This window comes from Urocitellus parryii, chromosome 10, assembly GCF_045843805.1.
Source record: "Urocitellus parryii isolate mUroPar1 chromosome 10, mUroPar1.hap1, whole genome shotgun sequence".
In the NCBI taxonomy this organism is placed as follows: domain Eukaryota; kingdom Metazoa; phylum Chordata; class Mammalia; order Rodentia; family Sciuridae; genus Urocitellus; species Urocitellus parryii.
In genome coordinates this window covers 16,737,425-16,755,142 of record NC_135540.1, presented here as the reverse complement: position 1 = coordinate 16,755,142, position 17,718 = coordinate 16,737,425, and the positions used below count along the sequence as shown (strand labels likewise).

The 17,718-nt window shown below is 40.6% G+C and overlaps 1 protein-coding gene across 1 annotated transcript in view; it reads left to right on the top strand.

Moving 5' to 3' along the window:
• Positions 1-17,718, top strand: part of Tbc1d9 (TBC1 domain family member 9) — a 109,072-nt gene that overhangs the window by 34,473 nt on the left and 56,881 nt on the right. The window contains exon 2 of the mRNA XM_026386208.2: positions 11,884-11,994. Within this exon, the coding sequence (XP_026241993.2) occupies positions 11,884-11,994 (111 nt within the window). The remainder of the gene's footprint in view (positions 1-11,883; positions 11,995-17,718) is intronic.

The following is a 17,718-nucleotide window of genomic DNA, read 5'->3' as shown; positions in this document are numbered from 1 at the left end:
CATTTAACCATTGCAAACTGAAATTTCTCTGGGAAATAGCCCTCAGTCTGTCCAGGTGGCTTGAGGCTCAGCTAGAACTGGAATTCTTTGGAGGCGTGCAGAGGAGGTTGGAGGTCCTCAATGTGAAGAGGTTGTACCTAACCGCCCCCAATCAGGCCAAGCTGCTACTGTGTCTGTCCCCTGTAAATAGCACAATTATTTTAATTACACTTCTTTAGCTGCTATTTTTATCTGTTTTAGAGTATCTGGATGTGAGGCTAGAAAGCATATTATTAAACTGCTCTTAGTGCCTGGGCACCTTGGTATATTACACTTGACTTGCTGTAGTGTGGGAGGGACCATGTGGTCCAAGAGCCCATCTGGATGCAGTCCTGGGGCTGGTAAGGGCTTTAGTGGGGCACTCCTTAAAGTTATCTTGAATTCAAGTAGCTGGGTCTTGTTGCCAGGATGTGTGGAACTGGACCCAGGTTTGGAAAGCTGACCGGAAGCCAAACACTGTATGGAAGTGGCTTTCTCCCCACTCTCTGGCTTCTAGGATGCCACGGGATCTGCTTGTTGGCTTCCTTCCCCACCTTTTTGCTCCTTCTCTCTCTCTTGCCGATGGCTGTCTTGCTCAGTCCCTGCTCTGTGCTTCCACCTCTGTGGAGTCCTGCTTGCTTGCTGTGATCTCTTCTTTCACCTTCTGCTTCTGTGGCTACCTGACTTTTCACATTCCTCAGCTCAGATTCTTGAGGCGTACATGACGGTTCTGCCTCATCTTCTCACTTTAGGCCACAGTTTAATCCTGAGTTTGCCCTGGTTGACGTCTCTGGTCAAAGGCACCCCAGGGAGCCCTGTTCATATGTTACCTGTCTCCCTCTAGCTTCCCCCTCCACAAACATTAAGGATTACCAACTCTTTTTTTAGTTGTAGATGGACACACTGTCTTTATTTTCTTTGTTTATTTCTACGTGCTGAGGATCAAACTCAGTGCCTCACACATGAGGGCAAGTGCTCTATCACTGAGCTACAACAACCCCAATGGTTACCAATTCTTAGGATAAAAGGAGTAACTGGAACTGATTGGTTACATAGTTTCATAATTTATACACTCTTATAGTAGGCTCTTCATTATAGTGTGTTGTTATTCCTATATTATGTATTTTACATGTGCATTTTATAAAATTGTGACTATACAGTTCCCTCAGTATAATAATTACTTTTAAAATGTAATAGTCAAAAAAAGTCCGATTTCTCCCATATCAATGTCATCCCCAAAGGTTACCAGTATCAGTGCATATCCTTCCAGATGTTTCCTAAGTTGATAGAAGCAGAGGTAGGTAGCCTCTTTCTTTGCCTTGTTTATACACAGCAAATGGTGACATCATAGGTTCTTACATTTAATGAGCAGTCAGTGATGAACCTGGTGAAACAGATTTGATGGATTTAATTTTTGCAGCTTTTGACACTATAAACATTTTTACTTAAATATCAATGCCTACAAGTGGGTTAAGAAGAACAGTGCTGTGTGGGAATATGTACCAACGCTAGCATCCATGAACTTCGTACAATAAAAGAAAAACAAACTTTTAAAAAGAGCTTAAATGCAAAGCCCAGGCCTTTCTCCATCAGCATCTGTTTCTGTAGTGATGCTCATTGAGGTACCAACCCTTCCTGTGTCGTATCCTAGCAACAAGATTCAAACCCAAGGTTATCTGTAATGAAGTAGCAGCAGCATTATAAGCACAGTATCTGTTTACTTGATGGCATGATCTCTCCAAAGCATAAGGGTGGAAGTACTTTTTAAAAATTTTCTTTTGTTTTCTCATTACAAAAGTCTTAATGCACATTTGAGAAATTTTTGAAAACAGAAGAGCATAAAGAAGAAAGTAAAATTATCTGACCCACTAATACTCATATCTGTTTTTATTTTACAATTTTAAATATATTTTAATTTTATAACATTAAAAAAATTATTATAATTTGTAATATAGGTTAGATTATACAATTGAGATTATACAAAACAAAAATTAGTTGTGTGCAATCTTTCTTTCACATCACATACTAGATGCCTTTCACGTGGCATTAAATAATTATTTGAGAACATGATTTTAAATGTCTAAGTATCATTATGTAGATGCACTATAATTTATTATAGTTGTTCTAGAATTATTTTTCAAAATGTAATTTTAAATTTAGAATTAAGTTACATTCTAAATGCAATTTTAAATTCATCATGTCATCAGTGTTTATATTTCATAATATTTCATTGTGGAGTTTCTTTTTTTTTAAAGAGAGAGAGAAAGAGAGAGAGAATTTTTTAATATTTATTTTCTAGTTTTCGGTGGACACAACATCTTTATTTTATTTGTATGTGGTGCTCGGGATCAAACCCAGCGCCCCGCGCATGTCAGGCGAGCGCGCCACCGCTTGAGCCATATCCCCAGCCCCGTGGAGTTTCTCTTTAGCTTACAAATACTCTCAGTTATTCACAGATGCATCAAATAGGAGGATGCATGAGTTAGAAGAAGGGTTGATGGTCATGCTGGGCCAGAGGCTCAGACAGATGTGGCCCATCTGTGTAGAAGGGGGTCCCAGTAGCATTGCCGCCAAGTGTCCTGAAGGTGATCTGAAATGTCCCCCTGTCCCTGACTTTCACTTTCTGCCTTGCCTCTAGACAACAATTCACCTTCTAGGTACATAAATGAAAGTAGCCATAAATCTAACCAAACAGCAGCTGTCTTCTTACAGGGTTGAGGGCTTGTTTGGGGAGTTTGGATCATGCAGGTGCTTGGAGTGTCTTTGAAATAAATTGTTGCATTGTCCTTATTGATCTATATCGGAAAGGACTTGAATCCTGGATGCAGTCTGAGAACAACAAGCTAGTTTGTGAAATGAATTCACCAGCACACAGTTGGGGTTCAGGGCCAGCTTCCTAAGGGTGCAACTAATGCTTGGTTTTGTGTCCAGTATCGCCATCTCGAAACTCTTAAGGATTTTTTTTTTCTTTTTTAGAACAAAGGGAGCTATATTTTCATTTTGGACCCATAAACTATAGCCAGTACTGCCAGGGGTGTCAAGTAAGGTATTGCACTGGGAGAGATTTGTATGTTCTAAGACACTGCCCCAAAAGGAAGGAAAAATCCCTTTCGGTTTCTCCCCTGTAGAGGAGAGCCAGGCCGGGGGTGTGTGACTTTAAGAGCCTGCCCTGCAGGGTGAATTGGAGCAGCTCCTGGAAGACTTGGCCCAAGGTGCTTGGGAGATTAGAGCTGCACATGTTCACTGCCGGCAGCACAAAGGCTCTGCAGATTAAATGCTCTTCTGATTTCAGCGTTTTGCTCTGTTTGTTTATCTTTAAACCTGCCTGTGCTTTAGGTTTGGAGGTAGAAAATATGAAAGTCATGACTTCCTTCTATCCTACTACTGTTTTTTCCCTTTCTGATTGCTTCTGAAAACAAAGACCCGAAGATCCTGAATTACAGAACAGGTGCTCTGCTCCCTCTAGCCTGCTCCCCTCTTCGTAGAGATGAGTCACCTGATACACCGGATCCCATGCTCTACACCCTTGAACCAGCATCTTGGGTTAAAGACACAAGAAAAACTTCATGTTGCCCTCATTCACATATATTGGCCTTCAATTGAGAAATGTTGATTTTCATTTTAGTTTGAATTGTGAAAACAATAATTTTTTTCTCAAATTAAAAGATTTAGAATTGAATTTGTTCTTTAAAATTACTCTGATTCTAATAAACAGAATTCTGAGAAAAAGATTACCCTTGAACCTCCCTTTTCCTAGTTTAGTGCTATTTAAAGTGCAGGTTTTTGAACTCTTTGTTACTATTCTGCCTCCAGCTAAGAACAGAAATTGAGATTAAGCATCTAGAAATCTGGAGCACTTTGTCTGTTGGATTTAATAATAAAATGGTTGGAGGCTTGTTTCATGTCTTTTTTATAGTACTTATATATTCTTTAGTATTTAATATACATTCTATTTCATATAAAAATCAGTATGCAATAAATTAGAATCTTAAAAACATACCAAAACTGATCCTTAAACATACGTAATTTGAGAAGCACTGCCTAATTGACAGACAGTGATATACTTGCTCTGCTACTAGACTTCTCATTAATTCATCTTCCCATCACACACCCCACTATGTGTGACATGATTGGCTCCTCCCATCTTGAAGGCCCATGATAGAGGTGCATCTGGAATGCTGTCGTCAGAAGCAGCTATTGACCTTGAGAGGAAAGACTTGTGGCTGGCCCGTGTATATCAACATTTCAGAGTAGGCTTGTTGAGAAACCACTTTTACCTGAAGATACTTAGGAAGGAGTGGGAGAATATACCATGTTTACAAAACACTCCAGACTCTCTGGACGGAAGGTAGAATCCTCATCTTGGGATTTGTTATGTGTCTCTCTCTATATTTTAAATTTGTTTCCCTCGTGTCCAGTAGTACCTAGACTTGAGACTGACTGTAGTACTCTTTGAGGTTGTGAAACAGAAGAACATTGGCCCCATCTCCTGCTACAGCCTCCTCCCCATCAGGCCTTCCAAATCCCCACTTTCTTAAAGAGAACAGTTACGGCCTGTATTCCTTTCTTACATAAAGTGGCTGTCCAGCGCTAGCCCATGCGTACCTCACATTGTTCACAGTGATACTAGGAACCCAGGCTCACTTACCATGATGGTACTGATGACCCTCATCTGGCAATGTCTTCATTGTTCACAGCTACCCATGAGACTCTTTCCTTTACCTCTCCCGGGGCCGCTGGCCAGGATGGTGTGCAAACAGTGTTCACCAATCTGGGTTGGGCACAAGTATTCAACTAGGTAATTAAATCTTTGAGTTTTCTTGATTTTTGGCACCAATTCGTAATCTCTACTTTCCTAAAGTAGGGGAATAAGAAGACTTTTCTTTTCCCTAAATACCCTGCATTTGATCTAAATTAATCAAAAATCTCAAACTTGAGTGACAATTACTTTGGAAATTAGAGAAATTTACTTCCTATAGTAGAAGTTCTAGATGAGTTTGAACTCATTGTCTGAGATGGGGTTTCCTGGCCTCGTTAAGTCTGGGTCTCCTTGGATGATGAGATTCTATGACAGTTTAAATTTTCAGACAGATTTTCTACCCGTGTTTTACTGGGAACTGTGGTAGAAAGATGAATAAGCTCTGGCAGCAATTCCTGGTTTCTCCTTACGTCCATCAAATCGAACACCTTGTGGTCCATGTCATAATTATTCAGCATAACGTGCTGCCGGCCACTAGGAGTTTTGGGAATTCCCAGGCAGTGTGGCCCTCCAGGAACTCACAGTCTGGTGGGAGAAAACAGTACTTTTTAAGTGTTCAAGTGGGAAACCATGTGCTGATTAAGTAACATCAAGTGCAAAGTGGCTTGCAGAGCTCAGAAAAGGGAACATTTAGTTAATTGTCAGGAGATTGGGGGTTAGTGTTGGGGGCAGAGGGAGAAAGCCAAACACATCAGCAAGCTGAGCCGGGACCTGGGTATTGAGGGAAATAGAAGAAGTTTGTCAAGAAGAAAAAAAGAAGAAGAAGAAAGGACATTTTAGATCAGATGAAACACTGTGAAGCCTTAAAGGCATTTAAAACAAACATGTCTTGTTAAACGAAGTAGAAAATTTATGGTGTAGTTTGAATGGCTGTTGGCGGCAGTTTCTGGATGTTTTTGTGTAATTACTTCTGCAGAGTATCATGTAGCCCACGTAAATGCTAAGATTCCCAGGGAGTGTATCAGTTACATCTCAGGGAGCCATAAGAAGAACAAGGGTGAAGCCAGGTGACCTAGGGGAACCTTGTATTGGCCCAGGTGGCTCACCAGACACAGGAGGGAGGCTCAAGGGCTGCCTGTGCTGATCCAAATTGTTTGGATCTATGTAGACAATATATAAAGAAGTAAATCTAAGTATTCTGCTTCTCTGCCCTTAGAGAGATCGTGAATATTTGCTGAAATGAACCAAAATCCAGGGTACATATTAGTGAAGGCCTCTAAAACGGTAAACTCTGAATGTCTAATCTGTACCTTGTCAGCAAATGTCAACACAAAAGACATCCAATGCACAGAGAAGGAAACTGGAATGGCGGCCAGTAGACAGGACATTAATAATTCAAAATCATTAATAATGGGAGAAATGCAAATTTAAACAAAAAATAGATACATTTTTTCACCCTTGAGGTTGGTTAAGATTTTTAAATCTAGTAACGATAAATGTTGAAGATGACTTTCCTGGTCAGGATGTAAATGAGCACAGCCAGTTGGAGAGCAGTTTTGTAATATCTAATAAGGTTTCAAAATTCACTCACCCTAGGGCCCTGCAACTCTATTCTAAAGAACCATGCTCATATACTTAAGGATTCATGCATCTAGAATCTAATTACAGTCTATTCAACCAAAAAAAATGGGGATAAATTCAAATGTTCTTTACTGGAAAAAAAATGAATAAGTTACATTACAATTATTTTGTGAAATATGGCAGCACATGAAAAGTGAATTGATCAGATTCATAAATCTTATTGCACAAACCTTATTGCACAAATAAGTTGTGTAATATCTACTCTGTCATTCATATAAACTTTAAAATCTCCATCAGCCTTAATATAGATACATGCACATGGGCAGTAAAAGGAGAATGACCTGGATGGGAGGAATATAGTACAGTTTGAGAATGGTTAATAGAGGGAATTAGGGTTGTGGGAATACAAAGGGACCTTTCCTGTATCTGGTGTATTATCTTCCTTTCAAAATACGGCTCTGAAGCAGATAAGACAAAGTGTTAACACTGGAGTGAAGGTACCTGTACTCTATAATAGCCTATACTTTCCTATCATTTTAGATATTGATAATAATATTTTAAAAATATTTAATATTTAAATAATAATAGTATTTAGTACATATCAGGCACTTCTGGGAAATGGTGGAACTGAGAGATTAAGAACCGGGCAATGCCTGAGCCAAGGACTAGCCTGCTCCCCTGCCCACGGTGCTGGGGACTTCTTAGATCCTGACCTCATCTCTAACTGGCTCCATGACTGAAGCAGTGGGGACAAATGATCTTCAGATCCTGTCCAGCATGACCTTAAATTATCCGAGATCTTCGGTATGTGGATTGATGGTTTTCCTGAGCACCTTTTTAAGTCCCCAGCATTCTCCTGACCCTTACTGGCTCCCAGAAGGGCAGTGGGGGCCTCTGTGTTGTGCTGTAGGCCTGCCAGCCTATACCAGTCCCAGCCCGTGCTCCAGGTGTGGAGGTGACTGCATGCTTGACACCCCCTCTAGTGCAGACAGCTACATGGGAGGTCAAAATGTGCCACTTGTGGGTGTGTGTTCTGACCGTCCTTGAAAATAGCTCTTTTGCATTACAAGATGCTCCCGAGCTAATGTGATAGGTAGATTCAGACAAGAGTTATTTTGAGGGCCATAATTTGATTTAGTTATCTCAGGCGATCAAAGATTGTTTAACTCCAGAAATAGCTGACTAGAACAGCTGTTAAAACAGTGCTTTGTGTGGGGAATGATAAAGAGGTTCAGTATTTTGACAGCTATTTGGGAGCTATGAGAAATAAGACTTCTAAGAGAATTCAGATTACTGCTTTTGTTTTTTTGGATTCTCTAGACCAGATGATTTCCCATCTTCTGGTATCCTGTATGGGTAGAGGATAAGTATAGGAGTCTTTTCTCTTTCCTAGAGTCTTGTATCTGTAGAGTTTCTGCAACACAAGAGTAATTTATTATGTTGACTTTTTCAAAAAAATACTGACTTGTTTATTCATCAAACACATGTTCGATGCTTACTGACCTCTATGGAAAGTGCAAGTCCTCTAGGTCCAAGAGTGGATCAGATGCTGCTGTCAAAGGAGTTCCCAGTCTGGAGAGAAGACAAAACAATATGTGCTAGTAATTTTAAATAAATGTATTAAGCATTATAGAAAAAGAGCTGGAATGGAGAATACAGTTGGCAAGAGGTGGCGTTAAATAATTAGGAGTTTTCCATTTGAAGTAGCAGGAGTCAAGAATGGGCAAAAGAGCACTGTGTTCCAAACGGAGAGGAAAGTCTGGTCATGGTGACAAAGACGTTACAGGCCTGAGGATTCTGGGGTGTCGTGTATTTATGGACTTGACTGGCCAACCCACAGCTCAGCTCATAGTTGTCTGTATGGATATCCAATGCCTTAAATGTTTATACACACAGACTTTTAAATAGTCTAATATGAGTATCCCAATATTATAGTGCCTGTAACTTACTTTGAAATATTTTAATATGGACCCTGTAGCAAGTATGGACATCTGTTAAGTTTTCATTGAAACGTTAGTGAAAGTTGGAAGTGCCCATTGTCATGGACACTCAGGGCTGGGGACTGGCACCTCACCCCAAGGGACTCTACATTAAGCAAATCACTTTTCTTTATCTCTGATTGACACAGAGATTTCCTTAACTAGAAGGATGGATGTTGGAGATGGATTTTAATTGGGGCCACTTGTGGTGATCCAGATATGTGGCTAGGGTTGGACTCTTCCAGAGGCCTTTCTTCTTTTGTGTTAGAGAATATAGAAGTTGAGCGAACCAGGAAAAATGCAGACATTGAGCCTCTAGGAGGCTGGGTCTTAGAGTCGGGCAGTGGCACCCCTGGGCTGTCTCGGCCTTCTACTCTGCTCAGTGAACTTTGTGTGCCCTTGGAAGAGTCTCTCTGTCTATAATGACTCTCTTTCAGAGGTTTATTAAACCACATAGGCTGATTCTTGACTACTGTTCCCTGACCCCAGACTGAAGTCTGTGCCTGAGAACCAACATGTGATACTTCTGGAAGTTTTGGTATCTTATGTCTTCTTTTGATTCAAGAAGAAAGAAGTTTCACTAACACTCAGTTATCACGAGTGATGGATCTGCATTTCTAGTTAACATGTAGTTGATTTCTGGTTAACAAGAGGAAATCCAGTTTTCCCAGCCAGTACTATTTTCTGATTTTCTTGTTAACATACTCTTCCTCTATAGATAATGAAAAGAAATTAGAGATTGTCAGAGTAAATCTGAGTCACAAAAAAGCAAACAAAAATACACATGTGTGGTACATTATGAGAAATCTATGCCCTTGAGAAACTGCATACTCTGAGAATTTTATTTTTGATATTTTTTTTATACAGACCCAAGCAAGTGAATTATTTTTTTTTTTTACTTTAGCAAAAGTCTTTTTTTTTTTTTCTTTTTTTCTGGTGTGCTGAGGTTCACTAATGGTCATTGTGGTTTGGAGGGAGTCTTAATGGATGCTTTGCCCTTGATAAAGACCAAGGACAATCACAGGACTTCCCTGTGGTCTACCTCACTTAGGCGTCTTGATTAATGGCCCTAGTTCAGGAAGGCAAATGCTCTGTTTCTTGTCCAACGGAGGAATTCAAAGTATTAAGAAGTTAAATGGCCTGTCCCCTCCACAGAATTGATTGTAACAGAGTCAGAGCTGGAACTGAGCTTTCTGAACGCGATGACTAATCCATAGCTCTTGACGCCACCCCTGGCTCCCAGAGTGCAGGGAAGTGAGTCTCCATGGTACTACCACAGAATGGCACATCCAGAGATCCTGGTGGTGACATTTGCAGAAGAACTTGTGGTTCTTGCTCAATAGAACTTCATGAGAAGCCTGCGCTTGGGACATTTAGGTGGGATGTTTAGTTTGGGTGGTGATGGAACAGGGGCATCCGTAAGCCTTGAATGTCTCTCTCCCAGCATTGGCCACTCTCGCTGCATCCCCAAGTCATCCCGAATGAGTGAGTCATCCTACAATCAAAGTAAAAGTAAAATTAAATTAAGGAGAGTCTCGGCAGGCTCTAGTCAGGAGCCTGGCCCCGCATTCCAAACCCCTCCTTCCACCCAGCCTCATTGCACTGACTCCTGTATTCTCAGTCTTCAAAACCAATCTTGTGATCGTGTATTTCTCCATTTTGCAATTGAGAAAACCCAGGCTTTGGAAATAAACGTGTAATGTCCCAAGGTTATTCGACTCTTCTGCATTCCTAGTCGGTCCTCCTGAATCCACACCCTACACTATGCTGGGTTCTATGCAGCTTTAGACGAATTATGGACAGTTAAATTATGGGTGTGGTTTTGGCCAGCTTGATGTCACTGCAGCAAAATACGTGAGATAATTAACTTATAAGAGGAAAGTTTTATTTAGTTGGGGGTACGCCAAGATTGGGCTGACCCCTTGCCTTGTTGGAGGTGCCAGGTGGCAATGGTGGGGAGTGTGGCAGGGCAAACTGCCAGGAGAAAGGAGAAAGAGGAAGGGACCAGGGTCTCATAATCCCTTTGGAAGACACTGACCTAATAACCTAAAAACCTCCTAATAGCCCCCACCTATTAAAGTTTCCACCACCTCTTAAGAGAACACCTACCACCCTGAGGACCACGCCTTGAACACATGGCCTCTGGGGGCCTGCCAAGGAAAAGATCTATTTATTAAACCTTGCAGAATGTGTGTGTGTGTGTGTGTGTGTGTGTGTGTGTGTGTGTGTGTGTGTCCGTGTTTTAGAATAGGGCGTATATCTTTGGTGTTTGATGCAGACTCACTGTGGATGGGAGAGAACCACCTTCTTCGTTGGAGATACTGGATGAAAGGTGTTAAAAGAGAAATTTGCACTGACGACAGCTCCCACTTTGAAGCTGTCAGAATCCTTTTGCTGTCACCACCGGATCTGACAGCTTGGCTTCCACTACTGGAAGGGCTGCTGTCTGAGGAGCAGGGTGGTGGCAGCTGCGGCTGCGCTAACTGGGTACCAGTCAGATGCTTCTGGGCAGCCTTCTCCTTACAGGTGCCTTCCTGCTTTGGGCACCAGGATGCCTTTTGCTCTTAATTTCCTTTTTTCTTGTCAACTTCCATCCTGGAAAGAGAAAGTATTGTGTCTTCTTAAAAGAGTGTACCGGGCATTTGTATTTCTCACAAGGAAATGGCTAACCTCAGTTGCTGAATAATCAGGCTTTTTTGGGATTTGGCAAATGTGACTAGGTCTCCCTGAAGACCTGGTAGGCTCCAGAGAGGTGAATCATGGAGGCTCTTAACAAAGAAGTCAGCTTTGTACTGCAAAAAAAAAAAAAAAAAAATGCAGGTCTTGAGCCCCAGCCTCACGACTGCATCATTTCAGAGTACAGGGAAGGTTCCAGTTATCTGTGGTTATAGTGTTGCATATCACAAAGGGCAAAAACTGCCTTGGAAAGAAGAAAGTGTCTTGGTTTCACATCTTTTTTTCACTGCTAAACACAGCATGAAAACACTGTGTGGCCTCTTCTCCTAGATTACAGATGCTCTAGGGACTCCAGCTTATTCATTCTGCTCTAGGCCCACAGGGTTTGTCCTGCCCATAGTAGAAACCTAGTGCTGGCTGAGCTGAATCGTTTTTCAATGCAAAAGGAAAGTTGGGCAGATTCAAGAAGTAGGTGGGGCAGCCTGGCACAGCGAGTCAGATGTCCATGCACAGCTCCCCACTTACTCAGAGGAAGGATTTATTTCATGACTGAAAAGGGGACAGATAATACATACCAAGCATACGATGGATAAAGCAAGGAACCCAACATAATAAGTGTTTACTATTTATTTTTTATTAATAGGCATTTTTAAGTGCCACCATATACCAGGAACTGTTCTAGGAGCTTGGTTAGCCTTAGTGGTTTGAAACCCACTGTTTTCCAAGTTGTGGCAATTTCTCTTAGAGGTTGTTGAAACAAGTAATAGAGAGCTAGCACCACCATGTCCAAGAAGAAAGTTTTATCAGAGCCAGTGAAATGGGAGATGGGCTGTTGGGAGATCCAGCAGAACGGCCATGTTCCCACTGCCTCAGGGATTCGGGGAAAGTCCTGAGGAAATTCTTACCTGTTTCCTGTTTCTCCATCCGCAGGCCTCCTGGTGGGTACCCTTGATGTTGTGTTGGACTCCAGTGCCCGGGTTGCTCCTTACCGAATCCTGTACCAGACTCCAGACTCTCTAGTCTATTGGACCATTGCTTGTGGTAAGTAGTATTGGGTGAGACACGAGTTTACAGAAAGCTTTAAACCAACAGCTTTCTGCCAGAAGGGGAGGAACACGTACCTGTGAATGCAATCACTGGTATTTCAGGGAGTGAGCTTTAGCTGTTTGAGCACAAGAACTGCGCCCCCCCCCCCAGTCTTAATGGCTTAACCCAATAAACCTGCTCATTCTGAGTAAGTCTTATTTGGATCATATAACGTCATCCATCTGTAGGGACACCCTGTGGAACACGAGTCCTCCAGGTTCACCTTGCCAGGAGGACAAGGCTTGAACATGAACTTCCTTAGCCCAGAAGTGGCACAGACCCTTCTGCTTACTCTCCATTGATTAGAATTGGTCATGTGGGCTCAGCCTAACTGCAGGGGAAGCTGGGAAATGAAGAGGAATGTGTGGGGTGCTCGGGTGTACTGAGTAATACTTAGTCTGTCTTAGCACACAGTACCTCCTGTCAGTAGGGATCATTTATTACTCCTGATGAGAATCTGGACACTACATTGTGTTTATAATGGCAGCAAACAGCCCTGCTGTTATTGGATCTCTCACAGAATTCTTTTTCTTTTTATTTATTTGTTCTTTTTAGATACACATGGAAGTAGAATGTGTTTTGTTGTATTGTACATACATGGGGTATAACTTATTCTAATTAGGATCCCGTTCTTGTGGTTGTACATGATGTGGAGTTACACAGGTCGAGTATTCCTATATGAACATAGGAAAGTGATGTCCAATTCATTCTATTGTCTTTCATATTCCCACCCCCTCCCTTCCCTTCATTTCCTTTTGTCTAATCCAATGAATTTCTCTTCTTCTCTTTTTCCCTTATTGTGAGTCAGCATCTGCATATCAGAGAACATTCAGCCTTTGGTTTTTAGGGATTGGCTTATTTTACTTAGTATGACAATCTCCAGTTCCATCCATTTATTAGCAAATGCCATAATTTCATTCTTCTTTATGGCTAGTCATATTCCATTATATATATATATTTCCACATTTTCTTTATTCATTCATCTGTTGAAGGGAACCTAGGTTGGTTCCATAGTATAGCTGTTGTGAATTGAGCTGCTGTAAACATTGATGTGGCTGTGTCACTGTAGTATGTTAATTTTAAGTCCTTTGGGTATAAACCAAGGAGTGGAATAACTGGGTCAAATGGTGGTTCCATTCCAAGTTTTCTAAAGAATCTCCAAACTGCTTTCCAGAGTGGTTGCACCAATTTGCAGTCCCGCCAGCAATTGAGTGAACCTTTTCCTTATATCCTCACCAACATTTATTGTTACTTGTATTCTTGATAATTGGCATTCTGACTAGAGTGAGATAGAATCTCAGTGTCTCACAAGAACTTCTAATGCAAAATGACCAGATTTTTTAAAAATGATTTGTTTGTAGGTAGTTTTCTTTTAAATGTAGAAAAATCACCATAGGTACCGAATGCTTCATTTTTTAATTTTTTTTTGCTTCCCCTAGGTTTTTTATATTAATGGACTTTAGTTTTACATAATTGGATAGATAGTTTGATTTAGAGGAAAGTTGGACAGATTATTCAGAGACCTCCTGTGTACCCCCCAATATACTATGTATGGTATATTTGTTACAATTAGTAAACCAATATTGAACATTAGTATAAGATAGAATCCATTGCTTATTCAGATTTCCTTGTTTTACTTAACGTTTTTTCTGTTCCAGGGCCCTACCATTATTCCATATCACATTTGGTTTTCATACTCTCAGGTTCCTCTTGACTCAGAACATTTTCCAGACTTTTCCATTTAGGATTTTTTTGGAGGAATATTGGTTAGATGTATTGTAGAAAGTTCCTTTGATGTTTTTCTCCTTCCTATTATTATTCCTTGTCATTAGATTGGGGTGATGGGTTTTTATGGGGAAGATTCTAGAGATAAAATGCCATTTTCATCTTATTGTGTCATGAGTACATATTATCAACATGATTTATGGCCATGAAAGTCTCTGATCACCTGCAAGAACTGGTGTCCTTCTGGTTTTTCCACTGTGATGTCACTCTCTTCTTTGCTTTTGTAACTGCACTCTTTGGGAGAAAGTCACTACACATGGTCCATCCTCAAGGGATGGGGGATCTTGAGGATAGACTATCTAGGTAATTTATTTATTCTTCTGCATGGAAGTTCTGTTTTCTCCCTTCATTATTAATTTATTAAATTGTTGATGTCACTATAGGCTCATGGGTATTTACATTTTTACTCGGGGTTGCAATGCAATGCTGCTTTAGTTTGACTTTAAGTTCTTTATAAGTTCTTTAAGTTGACTTCATTCATTTTTTTAAGTTGATCTCTGCTTTTTAAAGAAGTAACTTGCTAGAATCTAAAGATAGGAAGGCAATTAGATGATCTCTGCTCATGTAAAATTAATTCTCAAGAGAATATAAGCAAATACTCACTTGCAGCCTTAGGTGAATAAGATTTCTACTTGATTACTGAATACCCAGCTAAACACAGGATTCTAGGCCAGCCTTCTATACAAATAGGGGAAGTATCTGGGTGATTTCAGGCTGATGGAAGGTTCAGGTGACCTAGTATTACTCCTTCAAGGATTTAGTAGTACTTGAAATTCTAACATCATAGCTATATCCTTTTAAAAGTATCCTGGCTAAGATGCAAACAGCCTCAGGAGAGACAGTTGGACATATTCCTTGTCATTCGCACATTTCTGTGAATGAAAGAATAGCTTTAGGATTCAAGGCATTGGGGAAAACTGCCTAGAAGTGAAGGATGTGAATGAGCAAGAAGGGGATAAAGGATACAGGAAGAAGGAAACTGGGACTCTGAAGAAGACAGACTTGCTGGTGTACCAAGGTTCACAGGTGGCATCCAGCTGCAGGTCCACTTAGCTCAAAGGAAAACCAGAAGCTGATGTGTCATGGGTGCTGTGGTAGGTGGTTGGGAAAGGGTTGCATTTAGTGGGTGAACAGACTAGAAAGTGTTAAAATAGACACTGTAGGCAGCAAGTGAAGAAGTGCAACCCAGAGACATGAAAGGTCATGGAGCCCCTGAGACCCCTGCCTTGATGAGGGTGTGCCCCCTTCTCAGCTCCAGAAATCCCATCACTTGTGCCCTGGGTGGTTTTGAGATGGTGGGGAGAGGGGCGTCTCCGACCCCTGGCTCTCATTGCAGCCCTCCAGGACCCTGGTCTTCCTATCAGCATCTGGTGATAGGAGGAGCTATATGTGCCTCTGGGTCTCTTCTCCCTGTGCCTCCTCATCTGTCGCCTTTCTTGTCATTGACATTTATGTCACTGCCTGACATTGCTGTTCCTCCGTCTGTTTCTTTGTCATTCTGTCAAGTAGACCTTCCTGTGAATGCTCAGGTGAGGTAGAACCCGGAGTTACAAAGCGGATTTAGTTCTGAATTGTTTGCCAAGCCAAGACTAGGGAACACTCGGCTGTAACTGCTGATGGCATAAAATATGCCTCAAAGAGATGTGCTTTCATTTCCCCGGTATTGCCTGTCACAACTGCATGATCTCATTATAATAAGCCCGGAATGGATTTTTGCTTTTGTATATATCGATTACCCATAGAGGTAGCTCCAGAATTTCCTTATGGAAGACTCCCGGAAGTGACAACCTTTATGAAAGTCCCATTCACCCATTAACTGTTTTTTTCTTAACGATTTCCAATTCAGCATTTAAAACCCAAATGCCTGGCTTCCTTTCATGACAAGATTTTAAGAGCAGAAGCAGCTACCTTAAAAGGATTTCTCGAATATGCTGACTTTTCTGCTTGCAACTTGAATGTTATTTTTTCATCAACAACAAAATTAATACTATTTAGTAGGAAAAATATGTTGACAGCTTTTTAATTGTCTTGAATTTCATGAATTGTTGCTGTAAGAGGAACTTCAGCAGAAGATTGGGCAGTCTGATTCACTGCCCTGTAGAATCCATCATAGTATAAGATCTTGGCCTATGTCTTGTACCTTAAGTGTCATTAGTGTCAGTTAAATTAAAGGGGCTGCGACCAACCATGTTATGAAATTGACCACTTTCTGTAAATCAGCAGCAGTCTTAACTGTAAATCCTAGTTGTCTGATTTGCTTTAGACGTGATTCACGGGAATCTTTTGGACCTGGAGTAGCTTACTGCCAGTATAATAATCAGCTGGCCCTGGGCAATATGGACCCTGTAGTTTGATAATAGCCCTGAACAGTGCCTTAATATGGCTTCCCATTGACTTACATTTCCTTTTCTCTACCATTCCAGAATCTCATTTGGTCCTAGCCAGTCATTCAGTTTCAGAACTGAGAGACACATCAATCATCCCCTTGTCCACCCCACTTATTTCAGGAGGATACAGAGGGAAAGTGAATGTGCCCAAGTTAGCCTTCCGAGCTTTAACTAATTAGGTGGAGCTCCAGCCAAGTTCTCAGGTCTCCCCCTCCCACCTCATGACTTTCTAAGTGGCGCCATGCTGGCTTTTATGATTAAACCTTCCTTTAGACTGGAGCTGGTAAGACCCAGACTTTAATTAAAGATTGTTAATTGGCCTGTTCTTGCTGTTTCTCTACAGTAGACAGAGAAAATGTTGGGTAATTTAGTTGCTTTCCACATGAGATAGACGTAACGTGAAGGTTATAGGTATTTCTATTCTCTCTTTTTCATTTGTTCTAATTAGTTATACATGACAGTAGAATGCATTTTGACACATCACACATAAATGGAATATAACTTCTCATTCATCTGGTTGAAGTATTTTTAATAATACTTTCTTGGTCTGTATATCTCAAGGATTTTTTTTTATCCTTGGGAACAGCAACTTAAAAAAAGAAAAGAAAAAAAAATTTGCTTTTGTTCCTTTAAGTAATACATGTTCATTGTGAAAATTAGAAAATACAGATAAGTAAAAAGAATAAAAAGAGAAAACCATAATAGCACATCATAAATTATCACTTTCCAGACTTAATAGCCTAATAATATATACACATTCTATGTATATACTATATATGCATTATATGTAAATATATGAGCTATTTGTTTATAAAATTTAGAATGTATGAAATAGGATGAAAACTAATATATTGAGATACTTTTCATCTCAACAACATATTTCTATAACATCAGTTTAATAGGTGGATACTTTCTATTGTGCATATAATGTAATTTAACTAATCAATATGTTGTATTGAACATCTGGTTTTTTTTTTTTTTCCTCCGCTGTTAAGCATTTTGAACAACCTTAGGGAATATCCTCTTTAGCAAAATCTTTGCGCATATGACCTTAGGATAAATTTATAAAAGTAGATAACAATGAGTCAAAGAATATGCATGTATTTAATATGGCTAGACTGATTGCCCACCAGGAAAATGGTCATTACATTCCCATCACTGAGTTAGGAGAGGGCCCTTAAGCAAAATAAGAATATCAGCTTCGGATTCCTCCTGCCAGTGTCGGAGAAGTTACTGGGGCTCTGTTTTCTCAGTGATTATGGAGCGATGAGCAGTTATGACCCAGAGGAGATTAAGACCAGTGTTATACAAAAAGTGTACCATCTTCACTCAGAAGTTGTTCTGTCCACACTCTAGTGAGTTAGTGTGGACACTGCAATCCAGACATCAGGGCGTCAGGGCACAGAGGTTTCCGCTGCATGTGTGTTAGGCAATAGTTAAGGAGCTCTTTGTGTCCTAACATCAGAAGTTCAAAATATTTTCTGCATCGTATTTCAAGATGAGGTCT